The 19,281-nt window shown below is 31.8% G+C and overlaps 4 protein-coding genes across 5 annotated transcripts; 1 reads left to right on the top strand and 3 right to left on the bottom strand.

The window, feature by feature from the left end:
• Positions 1-4,335: 4,335 nt before the first annotated feature.
• LOC106774507 (nuclear intron maturase 1, mitochondrial) lies at positions 4,336-8,622 on the top strand. 2 transcript variants are annotated; one of them, XM_014661525.2, is made up of 2 exons: positions 4,336-6,664; positions 7,725-8,622. In XM_014661525.2, the coding sequence occupies exon 1, from the start codon at positions 4,401-4,403 to the stop codon at positions 6,480-6,482; it is 2,082 nt and encodes a 693-aa protein (XP_014517011.1). In that variant the 5' UTR covers positions 4,336-4,400; the 3' UTR covers positions 6,483-6,664; positions 7,725-8,622. The 2 variants fall into 2 exon arrangements, with proteins under 2 accessions (XP_014517011.1, XP_014517012.1); XM_014661526.2 differs by having other exon boundaries at positions 4,336-6,812.
• Positions 8,623-9,413: 791 nt separating this feature from the next.
• LOC106774929 lies at positions 9,414-10,233 on the bottom strand. Its single transcript, XM_014661955.2, has one exon. It carries the CDS (start codon positions 10,118-10,120, stop codon positions 9,638-9,640), a length of 483 nt encoding a protein of 160 aa, XP_014517441.1. The 5' UTR covers positions 10,121-10,233; the 3' UTR covers positions 9,414-9,637.
• Positions 10,234-12,139: 1,906 nt separating this feature from the next.
• On the bottom strand, positions 12,140-15,408 carry LOC106775496. The gene is made up of 4 exons (XM_014662625.2): positions 14,933-15,408; positions 14,630-14,833; positions 13,834-14,394; positions 12,140-12,795 (listed from the first exon to the last, which is right to left on the bottom strand). The coding sequence occupies exons 1-4, from the start codon at positions 15,180-15,182 to the stop codon at positions 12,425-12,427; spliced, it is 1,386 nt and encodes a 461-aa protein (XP_014518111.1). The 5' UTR covers positions 15,183-15,408; the 3' UTR covers positions 12,140-12,424.
• Positions 15,409-16,101: 693 nt separating this feature from the next.
• Positions 16,102-18,033, bottom strand: LOC106775482. Its single transcript, XM_014662608.2, has 4 exons — positions 17,595-18,033; positions 17,344-17,490; positions 17,192-17,278; positions 16,102-16,630 (listed from the first exon to the last, which is right to left on the bottom strand). The coding sequence occupies exons 1-4, from the start codon at positions 17,967-17,969 to the stop codon at positions 16,427-16,429; spliced, it is 813 nt and encodes a 270-aa protein (XP_014518094.1). The 5' UTR covers positions 17,970-18,033; the 3' UTR covers positions 16,102-16,426.
• Between the last annotated feature and the right edge of the window lie 1,248 nt (positions 18,034-19,281).

The following is a 19,281-nucleotide window of genomic DNA, read 5'->3' as shown; positions in this document are numbered from 1 at the left end:
GAAATGTTATTAAATAATGAATGCAGTATTTTCTCATATGAGTTACAGAGACAGAGATGTCATATGGTAAAAGTATATTTGTTTGTTTGTTGAGTTAATGGATTTGATCTGATAGAAGGGTGAAAAAAATAAAAAATGTGAGGTAGGTGGAGGAGAATGAGAGAAAGGGCATGTGGATTTGCATCGTTGGGGAAAAGCAAAAGTCTTATGTTAGAATAGCATTGAAGTTTCGTGGCGTTTACTTTGTTGTTGCATGCAATGAATTATGCATTGTAGGGACGGCTCTCTAGACGATGTGCCACACAAGTCGGATCCATGTCACAATAAATATACCAAAAATCATATACCTTTCCGAGTAAGAAAACATTTCCGCAACATCATAGTCAAGATAAAAAAAAAGTTGTCTCCTTTAAATTCTTTCTAATAAAGTCATTTATATATAACTTACAATGTTATATATCATACTTTGTTTCTTTATCAACCAAAAGGGAATTGCATCATCTCCTATCACCTTCAATTCAGATATTGTATGCCCTTTATACTTTAATCTCACTTAAATAATAATCTTCCAGAGTGAATAACTCACCTCTAATTAACCTTTTTTAAATATTCAATTACACTATATATCATAATTAATAATAGATAATTATTAAAAATAAACTTTAAACTTGATTTAACTTTTATAAAAGTGTTTGTGAACTGATACTCATCCACTTTATATAATGTTAATTGACACGTTAAGACTAAATTTAAATAATAATGAGTGGTTCAATAGTAACAACAATAAACTTAAAAGAGAAAACAAATTTACTAATATATATCATTAAAAGATTAATTTTAAATTAAATTTAATTTCACAAACCATAAATTTTATACATATTTTATAATGATAAGACAAAATTACATTCCAATTACTTTTTTAATATTAACATGAGTTATTTTTACTTACTTTATAATTTTTTATAAATCATTATTATTTATTGCTCAAAATTTAGCTATGATTTTCTTCGTCAATGTGAAAAGCGCTATTTCTTGACAAATATATGAATTAGATTTATTTTATTAACATCTATTATCATTATTTTTTTATTGTCAATTTATGTAGTGATATCTTCTATTAATTATACCAATATTTTTTAAAAAAAAATTATTATGGTCTTTGGATTAATATTTGATTAACATTATTTTGTCAATATTAACTCAAGAGAATTTTCAATATATAACGATTTGAAAAATTGGAGAAACAATACTTTAATCAATATTATTATGAAAATAAGTTACATTAATCTAAATAATTAGTGAAATAACATCGATCCACGTCAATTGAAAAAGAAAACATATATATTATTAATACAGTTAACCTTTCTTTTAATAAAGCTTGAAAAAAGAAAACAATATGGACCAAAATCGGTTAAGAAATAATTAATATTAATAATATATTTGAGTTATTATAATTTATTTAATGTTTAAATTTTATATTTAAATGAAATTAATTAAACTGTTCGTATCTTTAGTGCTGATAAATTGTCGTTTAGTGATTGATATTGTGGTTGTGATTAAGACCTTATCACTAGATGTTAGTTTTAAATTATGACGAAAGATAATCTTTCTTTGTTAATGTTGTATTATGTTTACCTTTTTCTTTTATTTAACATTAACCGTGTTTCATAGAGTGGGTCCTACTCTTATTTCTGGAGCCACCGAACGTATTTTTGTTTCATATGATTCTAATCATTGTTTCGAATTCATTCGTCTTATAAAAATTACATTCAATAAAAAATTATTCTTTTTCAAGATAAAATGGTAAATATTAACAAGTTAGCCGTTTTTAAAAATAAAAAATAAATAGTATTAAGTGTGTGAATTAACACTAAACCAACTTATTCCTCTAGCACAAGCTCTAATATATAACAACATCAAATACCACGATAAACAAAGAGTAACTAAATTAAGTTCTTAAGAAATCAAAGTGATAATTAAAAATAATTCTGCATCCTTTTGTATTGTTTATTATATATCTAAAATAAAATTTAAATATTTAATCGTAATAGTATTTTGAAACTCAAAAACATTCTAAAAGGCTAGTTTTTAGCATTTGGGGCTAAAGATTGATTATGTTTTGTTAGAATTGGAAGGGAATTTTGTTTTGGGGCGATTTTTAATTCCACTTATTATGATTTGCATAAAGTTAGAGACAGCATAAATCAAAGTTAAGTTGATTAGTGATTGATGTGAGCAAACGAAACCTTTCATTAAATAATCACCTTTATATGATTTAAAGCTGCTTCCCCAACAGTATGAAACTATAGGTTTCAAATTTGCTTTAGATGAAAAAAAGGTTTAATTTTATGCTTATTTTTATCCAAAATGTGAGATATTAAATTAAAATGCAAAGTTAATTTAATCCATGAGAATATTGAATACTAAATAATGATAAATTAAAATAAAGTACCAATATTAAAAAATGTTCTTTTGAAAATATTAAAAATTGATCTAAATGCTTTAAAATATGTAACAACGATTTATACATAATTTATTGTTACCTTTACTCATGAATAGATATTATATTAAAATTAATCTCTTGATTCTTATGTGGTACACCCATTTTTTGTCTTGTTTTTTCTTTTATGGTATACATTTAGCGTGTTTATTTTTCTAATATCACTACCTTGCTTGTAATATTTCTAAAATCCAGCATAAATTATCATGCACAAAATATTGGTAATATAATAATACAATACAATTCTGCTTTCTGAGTTTGTCGGTTGCTTTAACGTCACAAATAATATATAGCTGAGACTAATTTAAATCTAATTTATAAATTATTTAATTTTTTTATTAATAATGGAAACTAAATTAAATATCAATAATTTTTAATTTATAAAGTAATATTTAACTTAATAAATATAATGACTAATTTGTATTTTTGAAATTGTTATTTAATGATTTTTTAGTGTATATTCTCTTCATCTTCATTGCAAAGTTTGAATCAATGTTAGTTATAAAATTTTACTAGTGTTAGTCATAAAAGTTTGAAAAAAATTCCTATATCTTGAATTTGTATAACTTTTAAAGGTCTGTTAAATTTTTATTTTTTTTATATCCTACATTGAATACATTTGGAAGGATCGACCACTCGTATCAATCGTAAAAGTTAAATATATATTGCTTTTCGGTAGATAATAGGTGTGTGTGATACAGTAATTATAAATAAAAGCTTAATTTGGTTAATAAGGGAACTTAATCAAAATGAAGAATTAACACACTCATCAGGTGTTGGCTAAAGTCGACCAATGAAATTGTATATGAATAATATTTTCAATTTATACTACCATTAGACGAAAAATAATATATATAAACTCAAAATAAATTGATGATGTAATACTTAATTTTTTTAGAGACTTTGATTTTCATATTTAGAGCTACATATATCTAAGCCCTTGTAAAAACTATCCAATAATGTTAACACACATTTATTATACAGTAATAGTAAAATTACTTTCGTATACACATGATAATTTCATTTAATAAAGATTTTTTCATAGAATTTTCCCCATATATACACATACATACATATAATAAGAGTTTAAATTGTATCAGTATAATCTTTATTCGTGTTGTATAACTAATAACTTTATATAAAAAAAATAATTTTATTTACTAACTATTAAATTATAATTTCATATCATTATAGTCATTTATTTTTATTAAGATTAAAAAATAATAATAAAATAATTTCTATCTTTTTAGTGTATTTTAAAATATGCGTGGTATGGATTTTAATTCGTAAAAGTAAGTCACTAAATAATTTTAAATTAAATATAGTTTTTTTTTTTTATATTTACGTGAAAGGAACATAATTTTCTGAAAAAAGAATCAATAAAAATATTAAATAACGTAATATTTTAATTAAGAATATATCGATGATAATTTGGCCATATCTGATTTATACATATATATATATATATATATATATATATATATATATATATATATATATGGGTTTGTTAACGCACATAGGTCTATTGTTTTAGTTGATACGTTTTAACAATATGTACTGAATTATAGTAGACAAAATTATAGATTCTAAATTTTAGGATCAAGGATATTTAAATAATTTTCATTCTCAAAAATAAAAAAAAAAAACTTCCAAATTCTTAAAACTTAGAATACATATATTTTTGTCTATTATAATCTCATGCCAACTCAAAAACACATGTACGTATTAACAAACCCATTAAATAATATATATTAAATAAAATAATTGTTTTGTTTCTAATATTGAATGAATTTTGAAACTTATCTGCGATTTAAAATGACTTGAATAGTTGGGGAACGCCAGAGGGAACGCCAGAGGGAACTACGTCGCCCAACTCCACCAACTGCAAGAATGTGACAAAATGTCATTCAGGAAAATCGTCGAACACTTTGGGTTCCATCGAACCACACTCTCGTTCTTCCACTTCCACCACTTATCGCGTCCATTTACCTCTCATTCCCCTCAACCCCATCACCAAGGAAACCAGAACCTAGACCCGCACTCTCTATTGAAAGAAGACCCAATCGAAATTTGCACTTCTCTGTGGGTCAAAACCTTCTCCTCTCCGCCAAACGCCTCGTTCCCCAACCTCACCGGCTTCCTCTCCAACTTCGATCTCTGGCTTTTAGCTTACCAACGCTCATGTGCCCACGCCACCGGCACTTTCCCTCCGCGTAACGCCGTCGGCACCCCCGTTCTGCACTCCCTGCTCTCCCTCCGTAACGCCGTAATCCGCAACCGTTTCGAATGGAACAACAAAACGAATCCTCTCCTTCGTGCCCCCAACGACGCCGCCGTTACAAAGCCCCTCTCTAAACGCAGACTCCAAGCAGCTATCAAATCCGACGCGTCCTGCTTCCAGGACCGCGTTGTTCAGGAGGTGCTACTCATGATTCTCGAACCGGTTTTTGAACCCCGGTTCTCCCCCAAATCGCACGCTTTTCGACCTGGTCGAAATGCCCACACGGTTATTCGCACCATTCGGAGTAACTTCGCAGGGTACTTGTGGTTCCTCAAAGGGGATTTGTCTGAGATTTTGAACCACGTGGATCCACATGTAGTAATGTGTTCCCTTGAAAAGGGTACCAGGGATAAGAAAATTCTGGGGTTGATAAAATCTGCGCTTGAGGGGGTACAAATGCGTAGTTTATCGCGCAAGGAAGAGAACGTCGAGGAGTTGATGAGACTGAAGAAGAGAAGGGCTACGAAGAAGAGGATTCTAAAAGAGAATGAGCCAAAACCTGATCCTTATTGGTTGAGAACGTTTTTTAGTTTTGCTCCTGAGGAGGCTGCTAAGGTACCTAATTATGGCCATTGTGGGATTTTAAGTCCTTTGCTTGCTAATGTTTGTCTTAATGAGTTGGATTGTTGGATGGAGAAAAGGATTGTTGAGTTTTTTAGGCCTAGTGAGTTTGATTCCATATGGAAGTATTCCATTGATGATGGGTGTCATAACCCGGCATGGCCTGAGTTTGTTCCATCGAGTGGGAAGGAAAAGACTAGGAAGATGGATTACATTAGATATGGGGGGCATTTTTTGATTGGGATTCGAGGGCCTAGAGAGGATGCTGTGGAATTGAGGAAGAAGATTGTTGCATTTTGTGAGAGTGTGTTTGGGGTGAGGTTGGATAATTCCACGTTGGAGATTGAACATATTACTAGGGGGATACGGTTCTTGGATCATATAATATGCCGGAGGGTGATACACCCTACCTTGCGTTACACGGGTTCTGGAGGGAACATTGTGAGTGAAAAGGGGGTGGGGACTTTGCTTTCTGTTACTGCTAGCTTGCAGCAATGCATTCGCCAGTTTAGGAGGCTTGAGCTTGTTAAGGGTGATAAGGACCCCGAGCCACTTCCGTGCAATCCTATGTTGTACTCGGGTCAAGCTCACACAAATTCTCAAATGAACAAGTTCCTTGAGACCATGGCCGATTGGTATAGGTATGCTGACAATCGCAAAAAGGTTGTTGGCTTTTGTGCCTATGTTGTCCGGAGCTCATTGGCCAAATTGTATGCTGCTAGGTATAGGCTGAAGTCCCGAGCCAAGGTGTATGGAATAGCTTCACGAAATCTCAGCCGTCCTCTGAGAGAGAGCAGCAACAATTCTGCACCTGAATATTCAGATCTTTTGAGGATGGGGCTGGTTGATGCAATTGAAGGTGTTCAGTTTTCGCACATGTCTTTGATTCCATCTTGTGATTATACTCCATTCCCAAGGAATTGGACCCCGGATCATGAGAGGCTGTTGCATGAGTATATAAAACTTGAAAATCCCAAGTTTTTCTGTGAGTTGCTCAGATCTGTTAAGCAAAAAGGTTTAAATCTGCCTCAAGATGAAATATCACAAATGATATGGAACTACAAAACTCGCGGAGTTTGTTATTTTCGATCTAATGAGGATAACAAATTAAAATCTGATTTTAAGGAGATAACTGAGTAAACCTAAAATGAATGGAATCTTCTCAATATCTAGGTTCTGCTTCCAAATTGGTGTGATCTGGTAGAAAATTGGTTGACATTATGTACATGAAAGGCAGAATATTCCCATTGGATGGGTGAGGGACTTGGATAGCAGCATTCTAATTAACTACTGAGTACTGACAATTTGTAACATAGCAAAAGGTACAGACAATTTTTTTAACATTGTTGAATTGTTGGCAAATGGTGAAGTTAAGATTCATCGAGGCCGTGGATTTAACATGAAATTATGAATTGAGGAAGATATTGTTCATTATATTAATAAATATTCCTGTGCTGGTTACGTCTCCATGTAAGCACTGCTTGCAAACTTCTATCTGATTATGTATGTGCTGAATGTTTACATGTGGATTTCTGGTGATATTAAAGAATTTAGCTTGCGATATTAAGAGTTAGATGGTCTTTTATGGAATACAAAGAGGAAATTCCACGTACTAATACATTTTAGGTACTGCGGGCTATATTTCTTGGATATCTGTATTCGGTAGTGGACAAATATTTGATATTTATAATAGTAAAAAATTATATATGTTGGGATTCGTTCTCTACATCAAAATATATGGTTTCCTTTTTTGTTTTCTGTTACTTCATAACTAATCTCTGTCTTTTGCTCATATTTCTTTTTCAGTTTTTCTTTAGTTTGGATTTGTATAGCAGTTCTGGACCAAAAGTCGTCTCATTGTACTTGTGTAGCATTCCAATCTTTAGTACAGTTTAGTTATCCTTAGGAGTCACTTGACTCTCAAGGTATACGATTACCTATAGGAGTCACTGACTCCCAGAGACCAAAAGTCATCAATGTTAGGAATTTCGATTTAATGTCAAGCATTTTGTGTATGTTGTTAACTTCATAATTAAACATAACCTGGAATCCTTGCAGCTGCTTTGTTTACCAAATGAGGTTAATTCGATGAATTTCTTCAAAATTCATTTTAATAGGTAGTTGGAATACCTAATTACATGCTTGGCATAGGATGAGTGAACATCAATATTTAGTTTACTGGTAAAAAGAAGCTTCAATTTGAGGTTTACTTTTATTTGTATATTTATGCAAATGAATAATTGTAACTTGCACCAGTCCATTGATCCGATTTGGCGACTGCTTAACAAAGTGTTTTTACGATTAGTTGGATGTATCTATTGTTTTGTTTCAATTTAAGGGAATAGAGAAATTTTTTTAACATTCTTCTATATTGAAAACTAGATACTTGCTGGAGAGTGGAGACTACTCATGACATGATGGAAACTTTGATGATTGATATGCATACAACTTGAGGGAAGTAAAGTTTTCAAGGTATGATGTTTATCATTCAGTGTACCACTTTTCCAGGAGCTTCCAGTTAGATCCATCCCAACTGTGGTAGAAACCGTCCTTTCTTATTGACCAATAAACTGTTTGGTGGCCTTTGTCTCTCTTGGCATGGTACACGTCCCAAGTGGTGAACGACGGCAACCACTCGGCAGTGCATTTGGAATCTTGATCCTCTGTGATAGTGCTGTTGTGGTGATGGAATAGTTTGAGATAAATGAAAGGGCTTTTGTCGCAGCCAAGTTCCAATTGCACCTTGGTGTTGATGGGTAGGTCATTTCTTATGTCAACTACTGTGTTTGGCCCGTGACTCTGAGGCCAGGCAAGTGTTGATGTGCTCAGAAAATAGAACGATAGAAAGAGTAGAAAGAAGGCGAAGAAGGGGTGGAGAAAACCCATGATGATTGTATAGCGTTGATGGTGGAGTTGGTCTTAATAGAGAGAGGGTGGAAACGTATTATTTTGTTGGGGTCTACAGTTCACACAATTCCCGGTTGGCGTACCTTTATCAAGAAAGGGTGAATGGTTCACGGTTCCTCCATTTTAGGAAAACCATCATGGTTTATGGAAGACAAGATTATAAACCAGCCTGGACTATCAATCAAATTCAATATTTAAGGTTTACGTCATATTCATCCAAGGTTTATTTAGTTGGGTTGAATTAATGACAACAATATTTTTCTCTGTCAAGTTCTCCCGTGAATTTTTAAGTTACTGCATTACTTCGGTTTTAGGAATACAAAATCCCCCACTTTTAATTTTTCTGCTGCTGTTTGCAAATAATATATTTAATTAAGCCTTTGTTCTAATTTATATATGAAGTTTATGTAAATTATTTTTGTGATACATAGTTATCTTATTTTGTTCTAAATATTGAAATTAAGTTTTATTATAGATAAAATATAAATTAAAATTAAAATAGATAAACAGTTAAGAAAATAAGTATACATGTGAAGACAAGAAGAGTAGTATAAACTGGGAAAAAAAATTATTTGGATAATTGTTCGATCTAAACAATTTAATTTTATAAAATTGAATTAAATATTCATTAATTATATGATATTATGACAAGAAGTAATGCCAAATGTTAAAATCGTCATTTATTTGAACTAAATGCTTCTTTTGTTTGCTAAACACGACTTTTAACAGCTAAAAATAATAAGATCTTGACGAAGACAAAATAACGTGATCTTTTTTATATATTCCATCAACAATTTTTTTAGTAAAATGATTTATGAACATTTGATTTAACACTTAAGATACATCTATAAGATGGAACAAAAAATTATAGATTTATAAGAAATGTGGTGTGATAATAGAGATAGAAAAAAAAAGGTATTATTAATTGTAAAATATAAAACAATGTATAATAAGTATATATAAAATTAGAAAAAAGTATTTAAAATAGGTGTGTGTATGTAACATGAAGCGTATGCTTGTATCTTTTTCTTCCTTATCATATCACATTATTTATCCCACCTACACTTCTTTAAGCAAGTTCGTGACTTGTTTTTCAGATAATTTTTGGGAAGAAAATGAGACTTTGAAGGGAGAATACGAAATTGAAAATGTTAACTTCTCCAACTATTTAATATTTCACTCAGATCAATCATTAAAAAAATTGACAGTATAAAACTAAAATTCTAACCTATAAATGTATATGCATGCATGCAACGTGACGTAGCAATTCATTCCTTCAATCTTAATTCTCCATCAAACTAACTTACATAATAAAGCAAATTAAGAAATAATCATCCCAGAATAATATTAATTTCTTTTGTCGATGATTATGGCAATTGCTACTACTCCTACCGTTTGTGCACGGAGGTGTTGGTGGTGGTGTTATGTTGATGTTGTTGTTGTTCGTCTTGGATAGAAAAAGCAGAGAGAGGAAAAGACCTTGAAATTCCGGTGGAGTTGGCGAAGGAAATCTTAGCGCATGCGGGCTCCTCGACGAAGATTTCGGAAATGGTGACCCAGAGGAAGAGTTCTTTGGTCTTGACGCCGGTGACCCTCCGCATGCGGTGTTCCTCGACGAAGGCAGTAACCTCGGTGTCGTAGGAAACGGTGCGTCCTATGGAGGTGAAGCGGTGCTCCTTCTTGTGTTTCTGTTTGAGCCAGACGAAGCCGGAGGTGCGGTTGTAGCCCATCTCCACGATGTCGTCCAAGGGAAGCAACCCTCTCGGGAGCAGAATTTCGTCGAGGAGGAGGCGTGACTTTTGCTTGCACAGGGCTTCGCCCTTGTAGATCTCCGCCGCGTCACGGTGGTGAGCTATTTGTGTGGTTGTCATTGTGGTGGAGGAAGTAAGAGGGTGGTAAAATATTGAGTTAATTTGATTGAGATGAAAAGATTGAGTGGGTGGCTAGAATTATAATAGAATGGGTTGGGGACAATGGGGTCAATGACACTTTTGGTAAGGTTAGTTAGTTTGTTAGGTCTTTTATATCTTATTTTTTTATACATTATTAATGTGAATAATGTTTTTACTAATAACTAATTAAAAATCACAGTATCTTTTTCTTAAAATATCTTCAATTTTAATCTTGTAAATAATTTTTAAAAAAATTGTGTAAATCATTGGCACTTATAGAAGTAAAATGGTCATATATAAAAATAATTTTTTGTATTTGTAAAGAAAAAAGCAATAATAAATTATAATTCCATATTAGGGTAAAATAATTTTAAGTGTTAAAATACTATTTTTCTTTAAAAACTAAATTATATTTTATTTTATTTAAATAAAATATTAATTTTTAAAAATTATCATTCAATTAATTATTTTCTCTAATTCAGTCATAACATTTACTGAGAAGGAGTATTATTTGTAAAGTTGTTAAGAAATGTAAAGTGTTATTTATGTGAAATAAGCTTAGAATACATTATTAATGTAAAGTCTTAATTTCCTTTTCTTTATTCATTTAGTTTTCTTTATACAGTTTAGAGTAGGAGTACTAATGTGGGCTAGTTGAATCCATTTAAGTGCGGGCTTATAATTTGATTCGTCTCACATAGACTTGGGTTCCGTGACGATTTATTTTTCTCAATTTGTGACAAAGTCATTAATTATATACAAATTGAAAAGGAAAATATATTTTGACACTATTTTGACACTGCACACGTGCCAAAATGTGATTGGACGATTTCAAATTAAAAAAACTAAAACAAGGACATATTTAGAAGAAAAAAAACCAATTATTTTTTTTTAATTTGAAATCGTCCAATCATATTTTGACACGTGTGCAGTGTCAAAATGGTGTCAAAAAATTGGTGTCAAAATATTATTTATCAATTGAAAAACTTCAACAGGTTCACATGATTAAACAGAAACTTTAAAGATTTGAATGATAAATTGATAATCTAACATTTTTATTATATTCATATCCATAATTTGAAATGCATAAGGAATTCTTGAGATTTAAATACATTTAGAGACACATACTACTGACTTGCACAGTTCGTTATTCTTACTAAATATTCATTATCTGTTTTATTATTGATGAACAACTTCAAATGATTTCTTCATGAATAATCTCAACCCAGGTCTTATACGAGTTAGCAGACCTGAAATCTCAACCCACATGTTTTTTGTGTTAGCTTGTGGCCGGCCTGCCTCGCTTCGATATTCTTATTCAATATTCATTACATCTTATTATTCAAGCATGAAATAATATATCACCACATACAAGATTCATCATTTTCCACTCATACAAAAATTTCGAACGTCTAATATACAAAAATGTAAGAATTGTTTCTTTTTATGTAGGCCACTTAACCTGAACGATCTATGAATCTATGATATCCAAGCAACCCTCTTTGCTTTGCTATCCCTACATTGTGCTTAGATTTAGGCTGTGGTCATATTAATTTTTGGGTTTGCTTTTCCTTTTTCTTAGGTATGTAAAAATAGAACAATTTACTTTTTCATAATTATAATAAAAGTTAAATTAGAAATAAATGCGCGAAATTAAAGGTTAGTACCTAACGTAACGTAATGAAAAAGTTGGTTGACAACTAATAATGGTGTTGCATTTTAAATATTAATCATTGTTTTCTTATAATGTATAAAATATATGTATCCCATGATCCCTCTACGTCTTTTATAATATTATTTATCACATTTCTGTTTCCTTTTTAATATTTCTCTTTCCTCTTCATTTATAATAATAGCTTTGCATATGCATGAGCTGTAAGAACATTTAATTGTAATAACTGGCATTATTGCCATACCATTTTCAATATAAAAATTACTTACAAAATTATCTGCACATTAAATTAGAAGGAGTGAGTGGTACGTTTAATTCGAGATTTGCAAACTTTTTCTTTCAAGCAACCTTGGGATTACCGCATCTTTTTACCAATATTTAATCAACAAATCATTCTCACTATGATTACATTATTCCTCCCACAACTTTCAACACTGATTAAAAAAATGGAACAACAACACATAAATGTTACAAAAGAGAAGAACAGAGGAAACATTCCTGCTAGCATGTAACAGGTTCTCAGCTTTTCCCCATAATCAAAAGAATCGTTCTTTATATATTATATAAACAAAAGAATTGCTCATATTATCTCTCTTTGTTTGGTTTTTGAGCTAATGGGGTCCTTCATCATTTGATGTATCTCCCCACATTATCGAAAGATACTTCTGGCACTTGCTGCAACAACTTCCATTCACATACAACAAATCAGGGTGTGCTCTTTTGGTTCTTCCTGAACTCGACACTTTCTTAAAAGTGGTCCCACCACTGCTCCTCAGATTGTGTCTGTATTCCACTGCCACCTGTTCCAAAACTTCCACCTCAAACATGTTTATCTTCACCTCCGGCTTCATCTTATCTCTCACAAATGCAAACGCTAATTGATCTCTTGGGTTAAATGCCTCCAACTCGTTGAATACAAGGCATGAGAAGAGGTTGCTACCAAGTCCGTGTCTCCTCAGTATCAAAGCACTATCTGGTACATCTGCCATAAAATATTCATATGCAAATTCATTGAAATGACATGAGCAATCCTTTGTTATGGATGATAAACATACCATATGCAAAAGTGATAATAGACAAGCCAAGTGGGAACAAAAATGGTTTAGCCAAAGGACAAAATTAGGTACAAAACCAGCATCTCCATGTGAATGTGAGTCTCGCTCATCAATGTTTTAATACAACTGTTAACAAATACGTTATGTGTAACCAAAAAATGGGACTACTTAGATCAGTTAAATTGCAAGATCCAATACTCTTGCGACACATTTCAAGGTTCACAAGCTTGAGGACCATGATTTTGGTGAGTAGTCATCTACTTTCATTATTGAAATTTAATGCTACTTTTCTTCTTACTCGAGTCTGAAATCTTGTTAGATCAAAAGATTGAAATGTTAGCTAGGCCTGCTTCCTTGTAATGAAAAAATAACCTAATAAAGAAGCAGAATAGACCTTTAAATAAGTGCCAGCGCCTCAACATTAATTTCATAGTTCCATTTCATAAAAAGGAATTGGTTAAGGACAACTAGGCCAAATTAAGTGAACTACCCCACATGGGGAAGAAAACTTCCTCTCATAAGCCTTCACCAGTAAAGATATTTCAGGGTTTATGGGCTATTCTCTATTTATGGTCAACGGCGGTGCAAAAGTTCTCACGTTCCTTAAAGTAATAAACCTCCTCACACTCTTCAAGATTGGAACTCATTAAATTAAAGTGTATTTGACAGTCAAAAAGTATGTGGTATAGAACCTTTTCTAAATATGATTAATGAAATTGAATTAACTTGCTCTTTTCCAAGCTTAATCTTTCTGATCAAGTTTCAAGGTCCACTGTTTAATATCTTCAACACAAATAAAGATGTAATACACCTGTTGATATGATAAGCATTGCTTCATTTCTAAGGAAGGTTCTTGATATAATGTAAAAATTGTAGTAATTTGTAAGCAAACAACGTTTTCAATTTTGTACTACGAAAGCATAAAATTCAGCGAAAGAAATTAACAGTGAAACATGTCCAATTACCTGAATCATAAGGTTTTTTTTTGGGAGTCCATGGTTGCAGTCCATTTTCACAGTATGTCTCCATTTGCACCTTCAGGGCATTGACATCCAACCATTTCTTCCACCTTGCAGTGGCCATTGCTTCTTCCATGGTATGAACATAAAAAGGGTGCTTTGATATAGCCATGTCCACATCATCAGATATAACGAGTGAATGAATCAACAACAACGGATCAACCATTAGTTGCATCTTTGCATCTATCCAAATGCTGAATTGGGAATTCGGGAATAGTCTGTGGAGTAAATACTTTGGTATAACCCCGTTCATCGCTGGGTTCTGATACAAATTCTCTTTAGCAACCTTCACAATCCTCCACACTCCTATGTTGTATTCTGTTGAATTCATTAAAATCAATCCGTGATGTTCAAAACCTTTGAGGGTAACATCGTCTACAAACATAAAAAAACACGCTTCCTGCAATGTGATGGACCCAAGACCCTTTGGTTGTCGGATTTTATCATGATCATTGAAGATTGCTGAAACCACAACCACACTGTCACACTGCTCCATCGCAATTTGATCTGCATCAAGAGAAGAAGGCACGTGACATAAGCAAATTACTATGAAATATCAAAGTAAAGAAATGCACTTTTTAAACTGTATTTACAATATTAATGTAAATAATCTCTGCCAAGAAAATCTTTTACTTTTCCAATGTATGGATCTCAGTGGCATGTTATAAACCAATCGAAAGTCGATGATTGAATATTTCTAGGGTGAATTAAGATCTGACAAGTGAATTCACGTGCAACTGACCAGATTCACTGACTGGAAACTTCTTGAGAAATCCGCAAAGAACTTCGGTGTTACGTTTTTGATGATCAAAATAGGAAAGTCTGGCAAGGGTGCTGAGATTTCCTCCGAAACTATCAGCATTGCCCCGCACATACCGCAAAGCCTCTGAATAAGGCCGGTTGGTCTCGCGGAGACTCTTGATCTCCTGCACAACATCCCAGTAATCTAAATCCAGAACCCGCGACCCATTAGCAAAAAGTGATCATCTTGATGGCGTAATCGTGAAGAAAAGTGGTGATAAGACCACGGGTAGGTAATTGGTACCTGAGAAAAAAACAGGGGAGGAGCATGTCGAACGGGTGGTTGGAACAGCGTACTTGTGTTCTCCGTAGGAAGAGGGGTAAGAGAAGAGGGAATTCTGAAGAGGATCCAAAGGGGAGGATCGAAAGAAGCATTTGGAGTTAGAGAGAGAATAGAAAGCAAGGAAAAGAGTGGTGAAGAGATAGAGCAGAGAAAAACAGAGGAGCTTGGAGTAGAAGATGAGAGGCTTAGTGGTGGTTATTAGCTTCCCCATTATGAAAAAGTTATCTTCTTTGGGGATTTCTCTTCCATGGGTTCAGTTCGTTCCACTTTGTTTATCGAAGATTGATGACGTTGTTGTTGCTGCTGCATGATCATGATCATGATCATGATCGTGACCCTCGGCGGCGGTTATTTGTCATTTCTAACAATGTTAATGTCTTCTTGCCTAGGTTGGGGCCTACTTCTGATAATACAAGGTTCTGTCCAGATGTTTCAGAATACATAAATCCACTATTGCATTTTTATCTATTAAACTATTTCCTTAATTAAAAGATCAAATTTGGTACCCATGACTTATTAAAAATGGTATAGTTCTCCACGGATTTTTTTTAAATGTATTTTATTGTAAGGTTCGGCCACTTTAGGATGAAATATCAATTATTATTGTTAGTATATTATTTTACCAAACTAAATTGTATTTTAAGTGAAGTTTATATTTAAAAAATAAATTTGATATAGTACATAAATTCTCATTTCATTTTTTCGAATACTACAAAATTATTGATAATAAAATCATGTATGTATAATCAAAATATTCTCATAATATATAGTTCACACTATTGAGAATATATAATTCACAATACTCTCTCAATAATGTATAATTTTGAATATTATTACCATCAACATTGAGAATATTAATAATGATAATAATGTGAATTGAATACATTGTTGAGAATATTATGATCATATAATGTTGTGAATAAAATTATATAAAAATTACATTTTTCTCTTAATGAAACCATCTTCATTTTCACTTATTTCTACATTTTAGTTTTTATTTATTATTTTTCTCCCGGTTCCTTTTCTTCACTACCAAATGCAACATCAATGAAGTACTAATAAGGAAATGTTTTTAATCTAATTTAATTCCCAAACAACACTCATGACAAGCCAATAAATACATAATATTAACAGTTCTGGTATCCGTTATACAAATGAATTAAAAAACTACTAGATGATCTTAATCACTTATTAATGATCCCATTAATCTGTACGTGATATGTAACGAAATACCATTTAATATACTTTTCCTCGAAATTACAAGCTTATGTTAAAAAGAAAGCTTAAATACATCTCTTTTGGGTGGGATTGCACTAATTTGAGAAGGTGAGAAGTTCCTTCGAGTATTCAGCTTACGCTTCTACGCTCAAATCAATAGAAATTATAGCAGAGTAATAACAAGGCATAGGTTTTTGTAGCTTTGGAAACAAATGTTATAAACATATTTACAAGAAATTAAATGGAGAAAGTTGAGAAGTTGATGCTGCTCCTTTTTTTTCTAACATTTTCTGTTGCCTCTTGAAGTCGATGCACATGAAATTTAAACGTACCAAAATCCATTTCAATTTGATGACCGAAAGCTGGGTCTCGAACTACAATAAACTCATCCCAATGTTCTTTAGCTTTCTCCATATTCCCCAGCATTTTGTATATCATTGCCTGTAAAATATTTCCAAAACAACCTAACCATGATCATCCATATTTCATATAATTAATTCATGCACTTCAGGACAAGTTTAAAAGTGTATGGCCAACATGACCTAACAATATATGTTTGATCTAATAAGATTTATGGTTTATGGTTTGTTAGGTAAGAATAGATTTATGTTAATCAATTAAAAAAGAAAAATGATTTTCTGACACATCTAAATTTTTTACATTAATTTAATATTATCTTTACGATACTATGATACATTTTTACATTCATTTGACATAAAGTATAAGGGTTAAATAGTCATAAAAATATAAAATTTTATATTTTTTCAAAAAAGAAAAGAGTAAAAATAAGAAAGAGTTGTGTCAAATGAATGTAAAAAAATTAAATGTGTCAAAAAAATCATTTTTCTATCCTTACTTTTTACTTTCTTCTTTCTTGAAAAAATAAAAAATTTACATTTTTATAACTATTTTACTCTTATATACCGTATCAAATGAACTTAAAATTGTATGAAAATACTATTATATATTAAAAAAAAGTTGGCAAAGGTATGGTATATGTACTTTGTAGAGCGGGCGTCGTGCATCTTTGAGCGATTCATCTGCCAAACATTTACATTGCAAGGCACTTTCTAAGTCCAAAATTCCTCCCTGCCATTAACACGTTCAAGGAATTAATGTCAAATAATTTGATAAATAAAAAATGAATTGGATACCTTGTAGATGAGCACTTCCACTAATAACATTTCAAACTCGTAGGCTTCATGTGGTTTCTCCTTTTCATTAGCCTCTTTTAATGCTGGTCTAAGTATTTTCTCTGCATAATCCTCCATTTCCCACGTCTCCAACTCTCTTACTTTTTGCTTCAATGGGAAGATATGCAAAAAACATCATTAAATGGTGACACTTTCCAACGTTAATCTGGAACATGATGAAGAAGCATGTAGAATGTATTAATGTATCAAACCTGAAGAATCAGTAAATCAGGTAACTCCTGTTGAAGTTCCCTAATAAGAGCATTGGCGCTGTCTAATGCTGATGGATGTTCATACTCTTCTGTCATCAGTCTATCAAGTGCTGGATATCCACTGTGGAGTTCTCTAACGATGAAGGACCTGGTAGCTTGAAGTTTATTGGGCCTGGCTTTGGGCTTGGGCTTGGACCCGATCCTTCTCAGTAGCACGGAAATCAAAATAGTAAAAGTGCCAAGGATTACATAAGATATTACTTTCGTGGCATTTGCCTCGTAATTAGAACTCACATATGAGATGATATTTTGCATATCTTCACACCAACTTTGAGCAAGAGGCAAGTTACAAAAATTTTCTACCACCTGCTTCATGCTTAAGAACTGTTCTTTTTCCTACACAAAAGAGAATGAAAGTGTATTTTTTTTAGATGAATGTTTTTCTCATAGTTTTCAGCTCAAAAGCCAATGTGAAAGCAGTATAAATAGTGTTTACGTGGCTTGTGAAATGTCATAAAGTATTGTGATTCTATACTTGACAAATAGGTAAAGAAATGAATGTCTTAAAGAAAACCCTTGTTTTAAGTAAAAGATATATGCTCTGCTCAACAAAAATACTCTGAAAGATATGAAAGCTTGTTGTAGATGATTTGTACGTGGGGCTATAGATGCGTCACAAACTCATATATCCTTTTACAAAAACAATGCATAATGTTCAAAGAAATCGTCATTTCAAAATACTCTTTCTGAAATAAAGAGTAGCTTTTATGCAAATAAAAAATTATACAACTACTCAGATAATGGTATTATTAACAAGTGAATTTTAAATCTAATTCAATTCTATAAAATCGGTTCGATAATCACGTAAAACAATGACTATGATATCATGATAAGAAGTAAACTTTAAATCTAATTCAATCTCACAAAATTAATTTATAAGATAATGTTTATACCTACTTGTATACTTCTAAATCAATCTTATACAATCAACAAGCCTTTTGTCATTTTTTATGATGATTAATTTGTTTCAAAAGAAAATCCCATTATAACTTAGTCTTCTCTTTTGTATCTTTTCATTCATAAAACCTAAATATATAAGAGATTCTTTCAAAAGGTTATATTTTAAATAAAAGGTATATAACATTTAAATAAAAAGAATTACATAACAAAAGAAATTAGTTATATTTATAAAATATATTGTACACTCTAAAAAAAAATACTACAGTAAATTGATCGACTTTTGATAAAGATATCTGAAATATCTAATGTATATATAGTATGGTTTTACTATAATTTTCAACTGTTTTTAATTTCATTGTCTATTTAAATTGGTGCACTGTCTAAAGAAACCCTTTCTGGAAGTATTTCTCGCAAACATTTGAATTCATCTAATATTTTTAAGAGAGGCTCCAGAAATGTATTTAAAATTAGATAAAAGGCTGCTGCCAATTTAAAGTTCGGCCCAAGCAAGCCTGTTAAAAACAACATGGGTTTCAAGGGAGTTGATGCCTGCACCTCCACCGGTTGGAGATCCACCTCCCCAATTATTTTTTTTATTTTTCTTAATTCCAAAACTAACCTTTTTGTTTTTTGTACTTTTACTCTTTTAACCCTATTAAAAAAAGTAACCCTATTAAAAAAAGTTACCCTATTTACTTTATTCTTTACTTCATCAGATTTTCACATT

The sequence above is a fragment of the Vigna radiata genome, chromosome 10 (genome assembly GCF_000741045.1).
Source record: "Vigna radiata var. radiata cultivar VC1973A chromosome 10, Vradiata_ver6, whole genome shotgun sequence".
NCBI lineage: Eukaryota > Viridiplantae > Streptophyta > Magnoliopsida > Fabales > Fabaceae > Vigna > Vigna radiata.
The sequence above is the reverse complement of the archived record's forward strand: the minus strand, read 5'-3'. Positions and strand labels throughout refer to the sequence as shown.

Coding starts and splice junctions, on each gene's coding strand:
- LOC106775482 (XM_014662608.2), bottom strand. CDS start 17,969: ATGAAGCAGGTGGTAGAAAATTTTTGTAACTTGCCTCTTGCTCAAAGT. Junction 17,279..17,343: donor TGGAAGTGCTCATCTACAAG/GTATCCAATTCA, acceptor TGTTAATGGCAG/GGAGGAATTTTGGACTTAGA. Junction 16,631..17,191: donor CACGACGCCCGCTCTACAAA/GTACATATACCA, acceptor AATATTTTACAG/GCAATGATATACAAAATGCT.
- LOC106774929 (XM_014661955.2), bottom strand. CDS start 10,120: ATGACAACCACACAAATAGCTCACCACCGTGACGCGGCGGAGATCTAC.
- LOC106775496 (XM_014662625.2), bottom strand. CDS start 15,182: ATGGGGAAGCTAATAACCACCACTAAGCCTCTCATCTTCTACTCCAAG. Junction 14,834..14,932: donor CTCCCCTGTTTTTTTCTCAG/GTACCAATTACC, acceptor TTCTGGATTTAG/ATTACTGGGATGTTGTGCAG. Junction 14,395..14,629: donor GTTTCCAGTCAGTGAATCTG/GTCAGTTGCACG, acceptor CTCTTGATGCAG/ATCAAATTGCGATGGAGCAG.
- LOC106774507 (XM_014661525.2), top strand. CDS start 4,401: ATGTCATTCAGGAAAATCGTCGAACACTTTGGGTTCCATCGAACCACA.